Raw genomic sequence first — 16,758 nt, 5'->3', positions numbered from 1 at the left:
TGAAAGTAAGGAGTGCCATTAAAATTTAAAACAAACAAAAATTAGTCCATATATGAATGGGGCTAAATAAAAATTCAAAAAAGGGATAAGTCCCCCTTTTTTACAAGAAGACAACTAGTAATCCCACCCACACTCACCATGAATTTGTCTAGAAAAGCATTCATCACATTTCAGTAAAGCTAAAAGCAAACATTTTATGGAAAACGCAACACATATATTTACAAATTACTTTAATTTAGTTTTCTAAGAGTTTCAGTTAGTATTTTGCCGAGTTGCTCCTTATTACAGTTCGTCACCGCAAACTGTTTGATTCACCTTGATAAAGCCACCTTATAGTTCCTTATGGCACCAAAGGTGTCATTTTTGGTGCCATTTCAAGACTGACAGCTCTGAGAAGCATAATAAACGCACGATTCTAATTTCCATGGTCTAAACCTGGAGGTTTATAGTTCTCCCTATTGCACAGACACCCTTCCTGATCCCTTAAGTGGGAAAAAAAATTAAATCTCAGTTTGGAAAAAAAAACCTAATGCCAACAATTTTTATTTAATTTTTTATTTCGTTTTAAGGAACAAACTAATGTATCTTATATTGCATATGCAGATGAATAATGGGTTATTAGCCGTTCAAAATTAAGCCTACAAAAGCTGGTAAAGTTTGTTTCTAAGCAATTTGAAGAAAATATCCTAAATACTAAACGTTGAAAATTTAACTATTTACTCTTTACTTATTAACCAAACATCGAAGCATTGATTTAAGCTGTGGTTGTTATTCAGTTATCTAATAAATAAAAATAAGTTTTTTCTAACTGAAAGTAAGGAGCACCATAAAAATTTAAAATTAACAGAAATTATTCCGTATATGAATGGGGCTAAATAAAAGTTCAAATAAGGGATAATTCCCCCCTTTTTTACAGAAGGAAGATTAGTACCCCCATCCCCACTAACCATAATTTTGTCTAGAAAGCATTTATCTCATTTCAGTAAAGCAAAAAGTAAAAATTTCGCGAAATATACTAGGCATCCTTTTGAATCTGAGAAACCTTTGACTAAACTGCTAACGTTAACGAACAGGAAGCCCTTAAGTATGAAAAAAAAAATTAAATCTCAGTTTGGAAAAAAAACATAATGCCAAAAATTTTTATTTAATTTTTCATTGTGTTTTAAGGAACGAACTAATGTATCTTATATTGAATATGCAGATGAATTACGGCTTATTAGCCGTTCAAAATTTAGCTTTCAAAAGTTGGCCAAGTGTTTTTCTAATCAGTTAGAAGAAAATCTCCTCAATACTAAACGTTGAAAATCTAACTATTTAGTCTACTTATTTAGAAAAACATTGAAGCATTAATCTAAACGTTCGTTCTTTTTCAGTTTTTCAATAAATAAAAATAAGTTTTTTCTGACGGAATGTCAGGCGTAACATTAAAATTTAAAACTAACAGAAATTATTCCGTATATGAAGGGGGCTAAATAAAAGTTCAAATAAGAGATAATTCCCCCTTTTTTACAGAAGAAAAATTAGTACCCCCATCCCTCCACTAACCATAATTTTGTCTAGAAAAGCATTTATCTCATTTCAGTAAAGCAAAAAGTAAAAATTCGCGAACAACGCAACGCATATATTTACCCATTAGTTAAAGTTCGTTTTCTAAGAGTTTTAGTTAGTATTTGACCGAGTTGCTCCTTATTAAAGGTCTTCACCTCAAATTGTTTAATTCACCATCATAAAGCCACCTTTTAGTTCATTATGGTATCAAATGTAGCATTTTTGATGCCATTTCAGAACTGACAGCTCTGTGAAGCATAGTAAAAGCCTGATTCTAATTTCTATGGTCTAAACCAGGAGGTTTATAGCTCTCCCTATTGCACAGACACCCTTCCTAATCCCTTAAGTATGAAATAAAAAAATTAAATCTCAGTTTGGAAAAAAACCTAATGCCAAAAATTTTTATTTAATTTTTCATTGTGTTTTAAGGAACGAACTAATGTATCTTATATTGCATATGCAGATGAATTACGGCTTATTAGCCGTTCAAAATTTAGCCTATAAAAGTCGGCCTAGTTTGTTTCTAAGCTGTTTGAAGAAAATCTCCTTAATACTAAACGTTGAAAATCTAAATATTTATTCTTTACTTATTAACAAAACATTGAAGCATTGATTTAAGCTGTGTTTCTTATTCAGTTTTTCAATAAATAAAAATAAGTTTTTTCTAACGTAATGTCAGGCGTACCATTAAAACTTTAAACGAAAAAGGATTATACCTTTTATGAATGGGAGCTAAATAAAAATGAAAATAAGAGATAATTCCCCACTTTTTTACAGAAAGACGACTAGCACTACCCTCCCCACTAACCAGCAGTTTGTCTAGAAAAGGATTCATTACATTTCATTAAAACAAAAATTAAAAATTTCGCGAAATATACTAGGCATCCTTTTGAATCTGAGAAACCTTTGACTAAACTGCTAACGTTAACGAACAGGAAGACCCTTAAGTATAAAAAAAAAAATTAAATCTCAGTTTGGAAAAAAAAAAAAACATAATTCCAAAAATTTTTATTTAATTTTTCATTGTGTTTTAAGGAACAAACTAATGTATCTTATATTGCATATGCAGATGAATTACGGCTTATTAGCCGTTCAAAATTCAGCCTATAAAAGTCGGCCTAGTTTGTTTCTAAGCAGTTTGAAGAAAATCTCCTTAATACTAAACGTTGAAAATGTAAATATTTAGTCTTTACTTATTTAGCCAAACATCGAAGCATTGATCTAAGCGGTGGTTCTTTTTCAGTTATCCAATAAATAAAAACAAGTTTTTTCTAACTGAAAGTAAGGAGCGACATTAAAATTTAAAACTAACAGAAATTATTCCGTATATGAATGGGGCTAAATAAAAGTTCAAATAAGGGATAATTCCCCCTTTTTTACAGAAGGAAAATTAGTACCCCCATCCCCACTAACCATAATTTTGTCTAGAAAAGCATTTATTTCATTTCAGTAAAACAAAAAGCAAAAATTCCGCAAAATCTACTAGACATTCTTTTGAATCTGAGAAATCTTTGACTAAACTGCTAACGGTAACGAACAGGAAGTTCTTTAAAAAGGGTCAGAGCTAATTATAATCTCGCGCTGGAGAGCCTTATGTCAAACCAGAGCGGGTTAATAACAACAGCGACGGATGTCTCAGTTAGAGAAAAGATTACAATACAGAAAAGTCTAAATTTATCGAGAAAGAGAATTATAGAGAATTATTTCTATTTGCGAGAATTATCATTGTAAAAACAGTGGGGGGAGGGGTTAGGTTTTGACGGTAAAAAAAACATATTTTATGTTTTCTAGTGAGTATAAAGAGTGCATAGTGATGTTTGGGGGAGGGGACTTAGATATACTGGAGGGTGACCAAGGATAATAATTTTATTTTGAAAATAAAAATGTACTAAAACAGAACTTACATTTTAAATTGTGGCTGTCAATGCTTCAAGCTCATCAAAAATATCCATTCTTGTGTCATCAACTGTGTCACAATACTTTCTGATAATTTAATTACAATGCATGCCCGTTATATACGAAATCTCAAGCGTGAATTGTTATGTAACGGGGAAAATCATATGTAAGCAAGCCTCTGATTGGCTGAGAAAGGATATGTATCCGACTCACTGATTGGCTGAGAAAGAAAACACGTGATCTAACTGTTTCCTAATTCCGTTAGGTCTTGAAATTCGCCACGAGCATGCACTTGACCAAAACAACAACAACATCAAATAAATCGACCTTTGGAAATTTAGGTCATTGACACACTTTGAATAACCACGTGTTCTCCCTGGGGATTCCATGCCCTTATTTGGTGTTCTGTCAGCATTAAACTAAATTGTAGATGGCAGCAGGGGTGTCGTCTCGTGTCAATAGGGGCCTTTCTACTCATAATTACTATATAGTCACCGATTAACCCCCAACCCTCCCACCAACCCTGCGGCCATCCATGTTCCAAATATAGTACTTATTGCAGTCTCATTTTTATATCAGCCCTTCTAATGCCTGGACATAATAGCTGCAGCTACAAATCATATAAAAGTTACTTATTCTTTTTCTTCGCACTAATATTATTTGGCATTATTAACGAACAGTTCATGATAAATAAGTCCGAAAATAATGTAAAACTTGACACGAAACAATATGAGCCTAATAACCAAATTTTTACTTTAAGCTGTAATGTAAATTTTCTTATGAATAATATTTTTGGGGTCACTTCCGTTTAAATCCCCTATTCCCCGACCTTGTACATAGTCTATAGCAAATTTTTTTCTCATTAGGAGGGGGAGGGGGTGGTGCATTTTTTATGGTAAGAAGAATGGATTTAGGGATTTTTTTAAGAAGAAATAATTTATACCATAATTTCTTTAAATTCTTTTGTTTCTATCTCAGAATTAGCCTTCATACAGGGTTACTAATTTTTCAAGCATTAGAAGTTGTGAGGATATGCCTAGATATTTAAACAAATTTATTAGGCTTTCCCAAATTTGAGCAGAATATATTTTCCGTAAAATTTTTTCGCCTAATTAACAGCTTTTCAAAACCGTAAAAAGATCCTAAAACTGCAGTTGAAAATATTACACTCACTGAAAATTTTACACTGGTTAAGGGACCAAAATAAAAACCGTGAGGGGAGTGCTGAGTGAACACGTTTGAGGATAAATGGTCGTATGACAATTAAAATTCTCAGATAAAAAAAAGAAAAGAACTTGAATTTTATACACCGAATGAAACAAAAATTTAAATGGTAAGAATTCCTGGAAAAAGATAAATTCTTTCAATATATTATGCGTTCAATCATTAAGTATTAAACATTAATACAGTATGTCCCAAACCAAAAATAACAAAAGAAAGCCAAATTTAAACTTATGATTTGGCTTTCAAAACAATTCTCCTTCTTTATAAGTTCAATTTCAAAGCCCAAAATCATACTGAGCGTTCCGTTAAACAACTTCAAATATAATTCTTGGCTAATTTTGTCAAGATTGTCTTGCCAACGAATGGTGTAAATGCAAGAATCTTATAGTATTTGGAATACTGGATTCGAAATGGTTTAATTTAAATGCAGGAAAATGATACTTTTGTGAACAAATGAAGAACCGTCTATACTTAAATTGTACCGGTCTGGTTTTTATGCAAAGCAGCACCGGAGACAAAAATTAACGGAGAAGAGAGTAGTGAAAAATTATGGTATATAAAGTAATGTTTGCTAGGGACAGTCGCTAGGGGTGGCACCGTGGTTGGGTGATTTTCGGGGATTCGGGGAACAAGATTTTTTTGGGGGGGAGATACATATATTTTCGGGGAAATCCCCGAAAATTCGGGGATAGTGGAAGCCCTGAATATTTAAGAAGTCATGATACATGTTCTTCTGCAAAGCCTGAGGAGTTCCGGAACAACATTCAGAAAGAAAGATTTTTGTAAGCCAACTTGTTCCACGTTGCCTAAACATTGTTTAAAATTAAAAGTTTTACAAAGCTGCCCCGCTTCCAACTATTAAAGTAGTGTCCTTTGAAATAACAGAAATATTATAAGGAAGAAATAGAAATATAGCAGTAGTTTCACACATATATTCACAGGAAAAGAAGGACAGGATGTCCTTGAATAGGTTGGTAAGAGCTAAAAATAAAGTATTTAAAAGAAATAAATAATTTATGGGAGGGAGTAAGAAGAGGGACTCTGTACAGATTCGGATAGAGAAGGATATATGCCCAGAACAATTGGCCTAGGGTAACTTGGGGGTGTGTATGAATTAAGGATAATTATACAAATTTTATGAACTTAAATATTGACTGAGTTAAAATTTTTCCTTCTGATGATTAAGAAATTTGCTTTAGCAATTAAAAGCTTTATATAGACAATCACAATAACGTTCGTAAATTCGACATTGTGAGCTGTTTTTCAGATTTGCGTCAAAAGAGGCAAAATTCAAAAGAGGCAGAATCGAGCCGTCCTACCTTTCCTTAGCTCATATTGCTGCGTTTTCCCACAAAAATGGCCATTTTGAGAGATCTATCAAAATTTATCCGTCATCTGACGTCCGTTCCTACGTTATGATGGGTGGACACAAGCATTGAAAGATGACAACTTTTCCGTCAAAAAAGGTGAAGGTAAGAGTATAGTTTAAAATTTATTACTGATAAATTAACTTTAGCTGTAAGATATAAGCCATCATATATGATAAAAAAATCTCTTGATCAATCATACATGATAGAAAACATTATTATCATTATGGATGTGCGGACCGGTCTGGTGTGACCGGTTTTGCGTTTTTGCAGCACATGCACCTCTGAACCGTTTTGCATAAAAAAAAAAACAGTATGAACCGAGAGTATGTGCAATCCACCAACAATAATAATTGGCCTTAATTTAATTATTTGTCGTAATTTAATGTTCCTATAGCCGAGTCAAACTCGAAACCGTTCCGAGATAAAGAAAACCATTCAAATATTTCTGTTTTCCTGACCTAACCTGCCACATAGACATGCCTGGGCCAGTTTGACTCTGCTCACCAGTTTGAATTGAGCCATGGCTCGCCCTAGATTTGAAAAAAACTTGCTACTTGAATGTGAAACATTCAACAAGTGAGACTGACTGACTGGTCGTTTGCATTGGTTACCCCAGTGCTTTATTTGTCCAGAGCCATTAAATAGAATTGTCAGGTTTCAATGACTCTGTTTTGAAGTTTCCTTTGTCTCCAATGACTTTGTATAGGACTACAAGCCCTGAAAGGCTGAATACAACCGACTGCATGGAAGAAAATTACCAAAATTACCTAGGTAATTGCCAACACATTAGAAATTCAGAAATTAAAGGTCACCTCACTCTAAAATTGAGTATTTCTACGGCTATGCCACCCGTATACTTGTTCTGAGATACAGACAGTAACTGCACCCTCTATATGGAAGTAAATCACCGAAATGACTGCCACTACATTGAAAAATTCCATAATTCTATAATATATAACCGGTTGTAGCAACACTGGGTTTAGTTCTAGCAATAGAAAAGTGCAATAAAAAGCTCATGTTTTATTACAGGATGTTAAAAATACAGGGGTAAAATATAAGACCCCCTTATAATCTACACACATACTCTATTTTTCTAAATATTCAAAAATTCAGAATTGACAATTGGTAAAATGAAACAAATCGTGTAAGAGTTTTTCTTATTTCACAAATAAACTAAAATTAAACTAGGAATTAAACTATCTAATTTTAGTTATTCTTTTTGTACTGGATTAATTTTTACTTTTTCTTTTGTGAGCCTGATTTTGATATACTTACGTCGCTTTTGCAATCAATAAATATAATTAGTCTAATAGTAAACAAACAACTTTTCTAGAAGTGAAACCGGAAATATAAAGTAGACTACCATCTAGTTGCTTAAACTTTTCAACTTACATTCCTGTTTTGTCTTGTTTGGTGTCTTTGCTTTAACATGAATGTAGATGCATGCTGGTCGTGTGCACCCAGATGGCTGACTTTCCCAAAAACATTTAACATGTAAATTTGGCTTCTAAAAATATTCAGAAATTACTACAATAAATAGAAAAACTCCTGGTCTTTCAAATATTATTATACATGACAGTGTATTAAATAGGCCTGCCAATTCTATTCATTTGCAATAAAATAATTTAATATAGCATTGAAAGTTCACCAGAAAATATTGTACCACTTGTGACCTTATTCAAATGAATTATAGAAATAGTTTCCATAGATTTTCTTTAGAACTGAAAGTACCTTCAAGCTACTTGAAAAATAACTCAATACATATGTAGAAAAAAATTATTTTATTTGTTCTAACTGGTTTTTAAGATATCTGCCCTTGCGCAACCCGTCGAGACATTTTACCTAAAAAGTTCTAGACACTAACCTTTCGACAGAGGAGAAATACACCAGAAGTTTTTACTTAGATAAGTAAAACAGGTTGACCCTAGGATTTGTTTTTCATTGCAAAACGTCTCCATAGCAATTCAAAGAAGAAGAAGAAGAAGAAACAGGTTCACTATGCACCGCTTCACATTAACTATTAAGCAGTTTGTACATACTTTCGCTCATAAACAAAACTTCGCAACTAAATTTGAATGATCGCTTTCCCCTGAAAAAATTCTAAAAACCTTACTTTTCCGCTATGTTAAAATATGTTTAGTTTGTATCTATTGATGTCTTACCTAGAGTTGTAGAGCTTTAAATGTTCTGGTGTAAAGAGGAGAGGTTGTTCAAATTGGAAAAAATCCCCAGCTTGGTCTTAAAGACTTGTACGGCTTTACAGCAGAGAAGTTTAAAATTAACCAATAAAAGTTAAGCTATACTTTCTCTCAAAATAACTTTAAAAGACTATTTAAAAAGTAAAAGCCAATTTCGTCTTAAAGCACCAAAACTGTCAGTTCTCTTCCAAATTATTATTGTTTTCTTTTCTATATTAATGCAGATTCTCAATATTACAAGATCGGGGGAAGGAGAAGAGGGGTTGTAGTTACACCCTGTCCCTATTAATTCACAGACATATCGAAAAGGCGAGCTTTTATCGGTGTGACGAACGATAATATGCATCTTGCGCCAAATAAAACACAAAAAAATGTTGTTTTTTTTTATTTCGTGCTTTCAAAGGTATGAAGGTTCTTTTTGTCTATAAAATACACGGTTGACCTTCAGTGGAGCGGCAATCCTGATTACATCTTCAGCAAATGATGAGCTTCACTCGCAAGAAGGTTGTCCAAATCATTTACAAAGAATCTGAAACGTGATTTGCCGAAGAATACTTCTTTAAGGCCCTTCAACAGTCACTTGATATTTCATTGAGGTGGAACAACCTAAGACAGCTCTCAGTCAACAATGACTAATTAAACCCTCCAGTAGAAGATAGAGCTGATACCCAATACCATAGCCCCGTAGTTTGATAAACTTAATTATCCCTCCATATAAACACGCAGAGGTGGGGATATGGGGAAAATTTCCTCTAAGAACAACTTCAGAACTTTCCATAGGGACATTTTAGAGAGGAACACGGCAAAACATACAAATGTGGATGTTCGGGCATACGAACAAGTTTTTCATTTAGAGCTTCCTCGTGGGAAAACATATCTTGTGTTTGTCCTCTCGTTGGAAGGACAGTACATGGAAATGAGGAGGCCAGGACCTTCTCAAGTTTTAAAAATTCTTGAAATTTGGTGCAAAAAGAGAGACGAATTTGGTAAAAATATGTTGTTTTTTTCCTGCTTCTCCCCGTGGAGAATGTTTGGCTCTTAACTCTTCCTTAAAAGAAAACTGATATACCGCGTGATTCAATCTGAATCTTGTTCTCTATGGAAAAATATGGAATGACGATAGGACAACTACAAAAAGCAAAAAAAAAAAAAACAACTGATAACCAATTAAAAAAATCAAAGTAAACAAACCAAGATTTACTGATAACCAAGTTATCAGAATTTCTGATAACCAAGTAAACAAACCAAGAATTAGATGCCAGTGATGAGATCACCATTTCAGTAAATATTTATTTAATCCATTAAATATAGCATCTGAAATCTTACCAAACACTGGCTGAATTTACCACTGGCGCAGCTTATTCACCGCTAATTTCAAATTCGTATAAAAAGAAAATTGATGAAGATACAGAAAGTAGTAAAATAGTTCAACATACAACAAAAATAGTCGGGATCTTGGAATTAGGGGAGGTCTTGAAATCCTGAAGTTTGAAATGTAGTCGTTGCTAACAATCCAACAAATATCTGAGAACAGCTCTGCCCTAAATACGGTAAATAGACAAATATTTTATAACTCTAGACCCGTGATTTCTAGTGTGGGGCAGATTCCCCAAATGTGAGGCATGGCAATATTTTGGTGGGTCATGGACAGGGCGTGCGCCCTTCGGCTGACTATACCTTAGAGCCTTAATTTAGAAAACAAAAACATTTTCCATGTGAGTGACGTCACATTCAAATGACATTATACCTAGTATGAAAGTTATTCTATTCAGACTATATTTTTCATTAGTATAATATATGCATAGAGGGCGACACAAAAAAAAACAAGTTAACGGCCCATGAGCTTCCTTTTGGTGAATACACGAAATTTTTTTAATAAAAAGATTTAAATATCACGAGGGGGGATGAGGATTTTAGAAATGCCTAAGTGGGGCATGGCCAAAAATCGGTTGGAAATCACTGCTATAGACCATGCTGAACCAAGCAGGTAATGCTGGAATTTTTTATTTTGTAAGACACTGGAACTCAAGCCCCCAATGAATATTTCGACCCTATATTTGAGGGCCGTCCTCAGCAAAACAATATCCTCAGCAAAGATATAGATTGCGAGGTTTTAATGATTTTAGTTAAACTTTTTGTTAAGTATTCAATGTATTTTCAATTCCGTAATTATTTTTATCAGCAAACAAGGCGTCTGTTTGCTGACGAATATCAATGTAGAACACCTTGGAAATGGGCTTTATTCTTTTTTAGACATATCTATTAGGGATGTTACATGAATGACATAATATCACTTTAGAATAATGGGGAAAATGAACTAAGGGATTCTTTAGATTACCTTAATACATATGACAGAAATTTAAAGTTTACTCTGAAAATTAAAAATACCAATAAAATACTGTTTCTAGATGTGTTAATTATTCGTAGTATTGATAAACTAGATTTTACTATTTACAGAAAACCACCACAAAAAAGTAGACATCTTCATTTTAAATCAAATCACCCCCCACAAGGTAAAAGGGCTGTTGCAACTTCTCACGTCGATCCTGCCCTAAACATTTGCTCTGAATCTCACATCACAGCAGAACAAAACTTTATCAGAGGCATTGCTTTTGGAAACGGTTCTACATAAAGGTCCGTAGACTAAAAATACACTCTCGTCAAATCAAGGATCTTTTCCGTGTGAGATTACTGCTAAGTCCTCAAATGCTTCCATATATCCCAAAAATTACTACGAATTTAAAACAAGTTTCACACAAAATAATATGTGTGTAGTACTCGCTAATAATTTTAAAATCATGAATTTTCTAAACTCTGGTAAAGATAAACCCCAGTTATTCGCCAAAGAGGAGTTTATCAAATACCATGTGACTGCAGCAATTACTGTGTTGGTAGAACCAACCAAAAATTATAAAAAAACCTACAACAACATAAAGATGGAATAAACACAGCTTTCAATTTTAATAGTGTTAATAAATCTTTTGATTCTGCTTTAAGCAGAAATGTTTGTGATAACCCTAGCCATACAATACTTTTTGAAAAATCCTCCCTCGTTAGCAATGACTTAGGTCTAAAATAGGTTGGTCGTGAAGCAATTGAAATTAAACTCAAAATAAGTTATAATATTTCTTTAAATAGGGATTTGGGGGAGTATTTGCTAAATGCTTTATACACAAAGTTAATTAAAAACGATTTAACAAATTATATTACACAACCAATTGTCAATACCAGTGAACTTGTTACTAAAAGACCTTTGAGGTTAGCTGCCAAAATGGCTAAAATAGCATTGAAAGCGTAGTCTTAATATTCTTATTTCACTTGGAAAGAATTGCCTCGTTTCACCTCATTTTATCTATCAGTCCTGGTATGGTTGAACTTCGCTGAAGTTAGGATTCTGGAACTGTTTTAATAAAAAAAAAAGTTTTGAAGACCACATTTTAATGCAAGTTTTCTTTTGTATATTCATTTGCGTTTTGCTGAGGACGGCCCTTGGATATAGGGCCGATATATTCATTTGAGGTCCACTGTCTGACAAAAAAAAACCTCATTGTTCGACCTGTTGTTTATGATGGAAAGGAAGTGTGGTGTTCATCAGCATTATTGAGTCTAATGCTGACATCGGCAGATGCTTTGAAGCTTATAAAAAAAGGAATCAATGGACACCCATGGTGTTCCCCTTTAAAACAGTAAATGTATCACGTTTTTTTTGTAACTATTGTGCTTATGAATTTTAATTTTGTTTTATTTGTCATTTTCTGTTTTACTCTTTCCTTTTTCTTCTTTTCTCATACTTCGCTCGTTATTGTGTCTACAACGGGTTATAAATTAAGTCAATTCAATTGTGTCACCTTTTACCGAAAATAAGCTATAGCGAATTTTGCTTGAACGTTCATCCGACGAAGAAAAAAAAAGTCGTATTTTTCCATTGGTGTCAAAAAAGGAATTTTAAAACAATTATTTATTGAGAATTTTAGCTGGCAAATTTAGGGACAATTTTGATCAGCTTGAAACTGACAGAAAAAAAAACCCAACTTAGTTAGACTGCCAGGATCTAGGAATTACAGTAATCAACCTAAAATACACTTACAATACGTTCGAGCACCCTTTATCCCACTAACCACAACTTCCCCCGGCGTAATCCATAAGAGATAACAACTAATTTTTATCTCGTCACGTGCTAGCTGATACGATTACGGACCACTAGGCGAATAACAACCAAATTACGTGTTCCCTAATGTAAACACAGCTTATTTATGAATCCCTCATGGTATGCCACTTTTCACTATTGCTCTCCCTCTTTACTCCCCGTATATAATTCAATATGCTTTTTTTCAATTTTTATATGATTGAATTGTTTCTTTCCGTGTGACGTCACTTGTCTTCGCTTCTCTTGTAGTTTCTGGGGTTAGTAGGTGTAACATCTGCAACTAATTCTTCACTGTGTCAAGCAGCAATCTTCCTAACCTCTGACGTTATTTAAACCTCTGTTTTGCTAAAAAAAATTTACTGTACATGTACAACATACAAATATAACATTGTCTATATTTTCGTTTGTCTTGACTTACTTTTAAAGTAATTGCCTTTTTAGGGCCAATATTAGGATTTTTTTTTATCTAGTTCTATTAAATATTCAATATTCCTTATAATTTATATCCAGGTTTATATTTACAATTTCCTTTATTCTACAAAAGGGTTTGTGATTAATGCAAATAATTTTACGTTTAAATTTTAATTTTAGTTTTAATGATCGCGTATTTTATTGTAGGTCTTATTTTATATTTTTATATATGGTTTGCTGAGGACAGCCTTTGGATAGAGAGCCAAAATATTTATTTAAGGATGAAAAATTACACTGCCTTAGGTTGATACCTCATTGCTTTACCTGTTGTTGTTTGTATAATGGCTATGAAACTTACTTTCATAGTTTTGAACAATGAAGAAAATTCTGGATTGTGAAACATTTCTGCTCCACGGTTTTTCACTCATTAGTTTCGTGATGGTAAGATCCAAAATACCTTCATGTGTTAAGACCCAGACTGCCTTCAATGAGCCTTTAAAGCTAAATAACTCCTAAACTAGCCAAGACACTTCTGCTGTGCGCTTTTCTCCTCATTAGTTACGTAGTGGTAAAGCACGAAACACCTTCATCTGTTAAGACCAAAACTGTCTTCAGTGAGCCTTTAAAACTAAATAACTCCTAAAGTAGTCAAGACACTTCTGCTCTGCACTTCTCTGCTCATTAGTTTTGTGATGGTAAGGCACAAAACACCTTCATGTGATAAGACCCAAACTGCCTTCAGTGAGCTTCTAAAGCAAATTAACTTCTAAAGTAAAAAGACACTGTTGCTGTACACTTCTCTACTCATTAGTTTCGTGATGGCAAGGCCCAAAATCACTTTCATGTGGTAAGACTCGAACAGCCTACAGCGATCCTTTAAAGCTAAATAACTCCTAAACTAGCCAAGACACTGCCGCTGTACACTTTTCTAGTAATTAGTAAAGCTAAATAACTTCCAAACTAACCGAGACACTTCTGCTGTACCCTTTTATTAGTTTTGCAATGGTAAGGCCCAAAATACCTTCATGCGGTAAGACCCGAACTGCCTTCAGTGAGCCTTTAAAGCTAATTAACTCCTAAACTAGCCAAGATCAGTCTTTATGTAGCGGTGGAAACGGTATACATTAAACGGAGATGCCTAAATCTTTTTAACTTGCATACAGCTGGATAGTGTTAATATTTCGTTTTTTGTTACATTTCCACAGGGCCGTACCCAGGATTTTTTTTTCGGAGGGGGTTTTACTCAAAGATATTTTCCGGGGGGGGGGGTACACAAAAAACCTTAAAAAACGCATACAAAATTTGTTTATATCCATTTTTGTTACGAGTCAAAAAACATTTCGGGAGGGGTTCAAACCCCCCTAACCCCCCTCTGGATACGGCCTTGCACTTCCAGCTGGTTTTAAATATAAACAAAGGAGAAATATATGAATATCAAATTTTTGATCGATTCGACTTACTTTACAATAACTGCCTTTTTATGGCTAACATTTTGATTAATTTTGCTTGTCATACCTAATTATATTAATTTTTTCATAATATTCGGAATTTAACACCGAAGTTTATAATTACTTTTTTATAATCAATACGTTTATAATTCCAGAAACAAGTTTGAATTATAACAACTATGAATTTTTTTCCTTAATTTTAGAAGATACAAAAGAGATATTCTGGATAGCCAAAAATTTCTACTGCGCGCTTTTTTAAACAATAATTTTGTGATTGGAAAGACTCATGATGCCTTCAGTAAGCCCTTAAACGTAAATAAATCTCGAACTAGCCAAAATCGGTCGGTACAAGTAAAGGTAAAACCGACGCACACTGAAGTATTCTATCCCTCAGTGATGCCTGATTCTTCTGGACACTTACCCCTAACATTTTTTTTCTCTGGGGCATTCAATTCGCTATTTTTAGCCAGCTCTAGAAATAAACAACAGAAAAACATATGAACTCAAATTTCTGCTAGATTTGAAATCAGTGAACCATCTACAAGCACCCTCAAAAAAGCACAACAACTGTGGTATTTTACTAAGAAATACGAATGCTCTGGTGATAGATACCATATTCGTAAGTGTCAGAGAAAAGGCAGTGGCGCCAAACAAGGGAGGGGAATTTGTTCCCCTTAAATTTTCAAATATACTTTTATTTTCTATTTTCAACTAAAAATGCCTTTTCTTTGATATTTTCATTGAATAAAAAGCAAAAGTGTCCCACTTATATTCTGAAAAATACACCCCCCCACCCCTACGTTTTTGTAAATTGGTGCCTCTCTGAAAACACATCACACCATAACAGGGACATTACCTTAATTTGTAAAATACACAAGAAAACCCTGTATAATACAGACACAAACTTTAAATTGAAGTAAAAATCGCACGAGATCTTACCAGGAACTTTGTATGCCGAAAAGAACATTGTCGCTCATCACACTTGCCCCAGTTCCAAAATTTGCAAATTGTTTCACTGTACATTGCAGCAGGCTCATGGCGAAACGGACACTGATTGCCCTAAAAAAGGAATATAGTATAACTAAGACCGTATCCAGGGGGAGGGGGGTAAATCCCCTCCAGAAATGTCTGTTCGACTCGTAAAAATGTAGCAGTGCTTGTGTATAATCCAGGTAAACACGCGAGAAGTGAAGTTTCGTTAATGCTAATGAAACAAAACGAAGTAGGATGAAAATATAATAGTTTAGAAACAAATTTAGGCTATATATTTGCACATTAGAGGGGGTGGGGTAAAGCATAGCATATATTAATACGTAACCTAACCTAGCTATCTTTTAGTCACCCTAAGCCCCAAATATCTCACTATGCAGCGAAAACCTGTTTATCAATAGCGGTTTTGAGATTTGGATGCGGTCTTTCTTTCGTGTGTACCCAGATTCTACACAAGTAACAACGCAGAAAGATGCATATAAACAAATTTTTAATGTATTTTTTGTGTACCCCCCCCCCTCGAGAGAATTTTTTTTTTAATTGATATAAATACTTTTTATTTCAAAGCTAAGATTAAAAAAAACAGAATTGATTTGCCATAAAGTATTTTTTACCTGATGTTTGAGAACCCCCAGACTTGAAGCCCAGTTTTGGAGCTGGTATCTGGCAACGTCGGAACTAAGCACTATTATTTACCTGAATTTTCACGTTCGCCTCTAATAAACCTAGTTTGCTATTAAACCAATTTGGTACTGGGGGTAGAATTGACGGGAGATGATGGTTCTTCATATAGTAAATTTTAATTTTTATTCTACGGCCCAATTAGGCTATATTTAATTTTCTGTAGAAATAGGAATCAAAGAATATAAGTAAATGATGCTAAAGTTGTCAAAATTCTAAAAGAAAAACTTTCATCTGGTAAATTCATGAAGAAACTCTTGTTGCCGACTCTTACAAGGTTATCTTTGTGACGATACTTATCTGGTCAGATTAGCCTCTAAAAATCTCTTTGACAGAATTTGCAATAAGTCTGTGAATTTAAACGGTCTCTAAATTTAAATAAATAAGTCTCTAAATTTAAACGGTAAGTGGTCCAGGGTAGAATTGCCTGTTTGACAATGACTTCACAAAGAAAATAGCCTCCGGCATTCGTCATTATATTCAATCTCATACCTCCCAAAATGGAAAGATTTAATATAAAAAACAGAGAAAGCATTTAATTATAATAAATACAGTATCGCTACAGCCCTTTTAATCATAAGAAGTATTTCCGTATAATTTACTGAAAGAATAATTTTCAAAAGGCCTTTTATTTTTGCTTTCTTCAACTGATTTTAAAACACAGCCAAAATCACGTGGATTGTCATAGAAGAAAAACAAGAAAACAAATGCTCGGCGCCAAAATCGGAGAAGGTAATATGATAGTTCGTAAATTAGCTGTCTTATGGTAAACAATGCAAAATAAGCACATTCTCTTGTTTCAAAATGCATAAATTTTGACCAAAATTAATTAAAGGAGACTTTAT

General features: G+C 33.7%; 1 protein-coding gene across 1 annotated transcript in view; it reads right to left on the bottom strand.

The window, feature by feature from the left end:
* The window catches only part of LOC148948968 (zinc finger CCCH domain-containing protein 11A-like), a 51,716-nt gene that overhangs the window by 22,453 nt on the left and 12,505 nt on the right, over nt 1-16,758 (bottom strand). Inside the window, exons 2-3 of the mRNA XM_089094149.1 lie at nt 15,182-15,301; nt 7,431-7,545 (exon numbers count right to left, since the gene is read on the bottom strand). Coding sequence (XP_088950275.1) covers nt 7,431-7,545; nt 15,182-15,301 — 235 coding nt within the window. The remainder of the gene's footprint in view (nt 1-7,430; nt 7,546-15,181; nt 15,302-16,758) is intronic.

The sequence above is a fragment of the Artemia sp. Qi Xiang Cuo genome, chromosome 9 (genome assembly GCF_049724085.1).
Source record: "Artemia sp. Qi Xiang Cuo chromosome 9, ASM4972408v1, whole genome shotgun sequence".
NCBI classification, from domain to species: domain Eukaryota; kingdom Metazoa; phylum Arthropoda; class Branchiopoda; order Anostraca; family Artemiidae; genus Artemia; species Artemia sp. Qi Xiang Cuo.
Note: the sequence above shows the minus strand (reverse complement) of the source record. Positions and strands in the feature narration are given on the sequence as shown.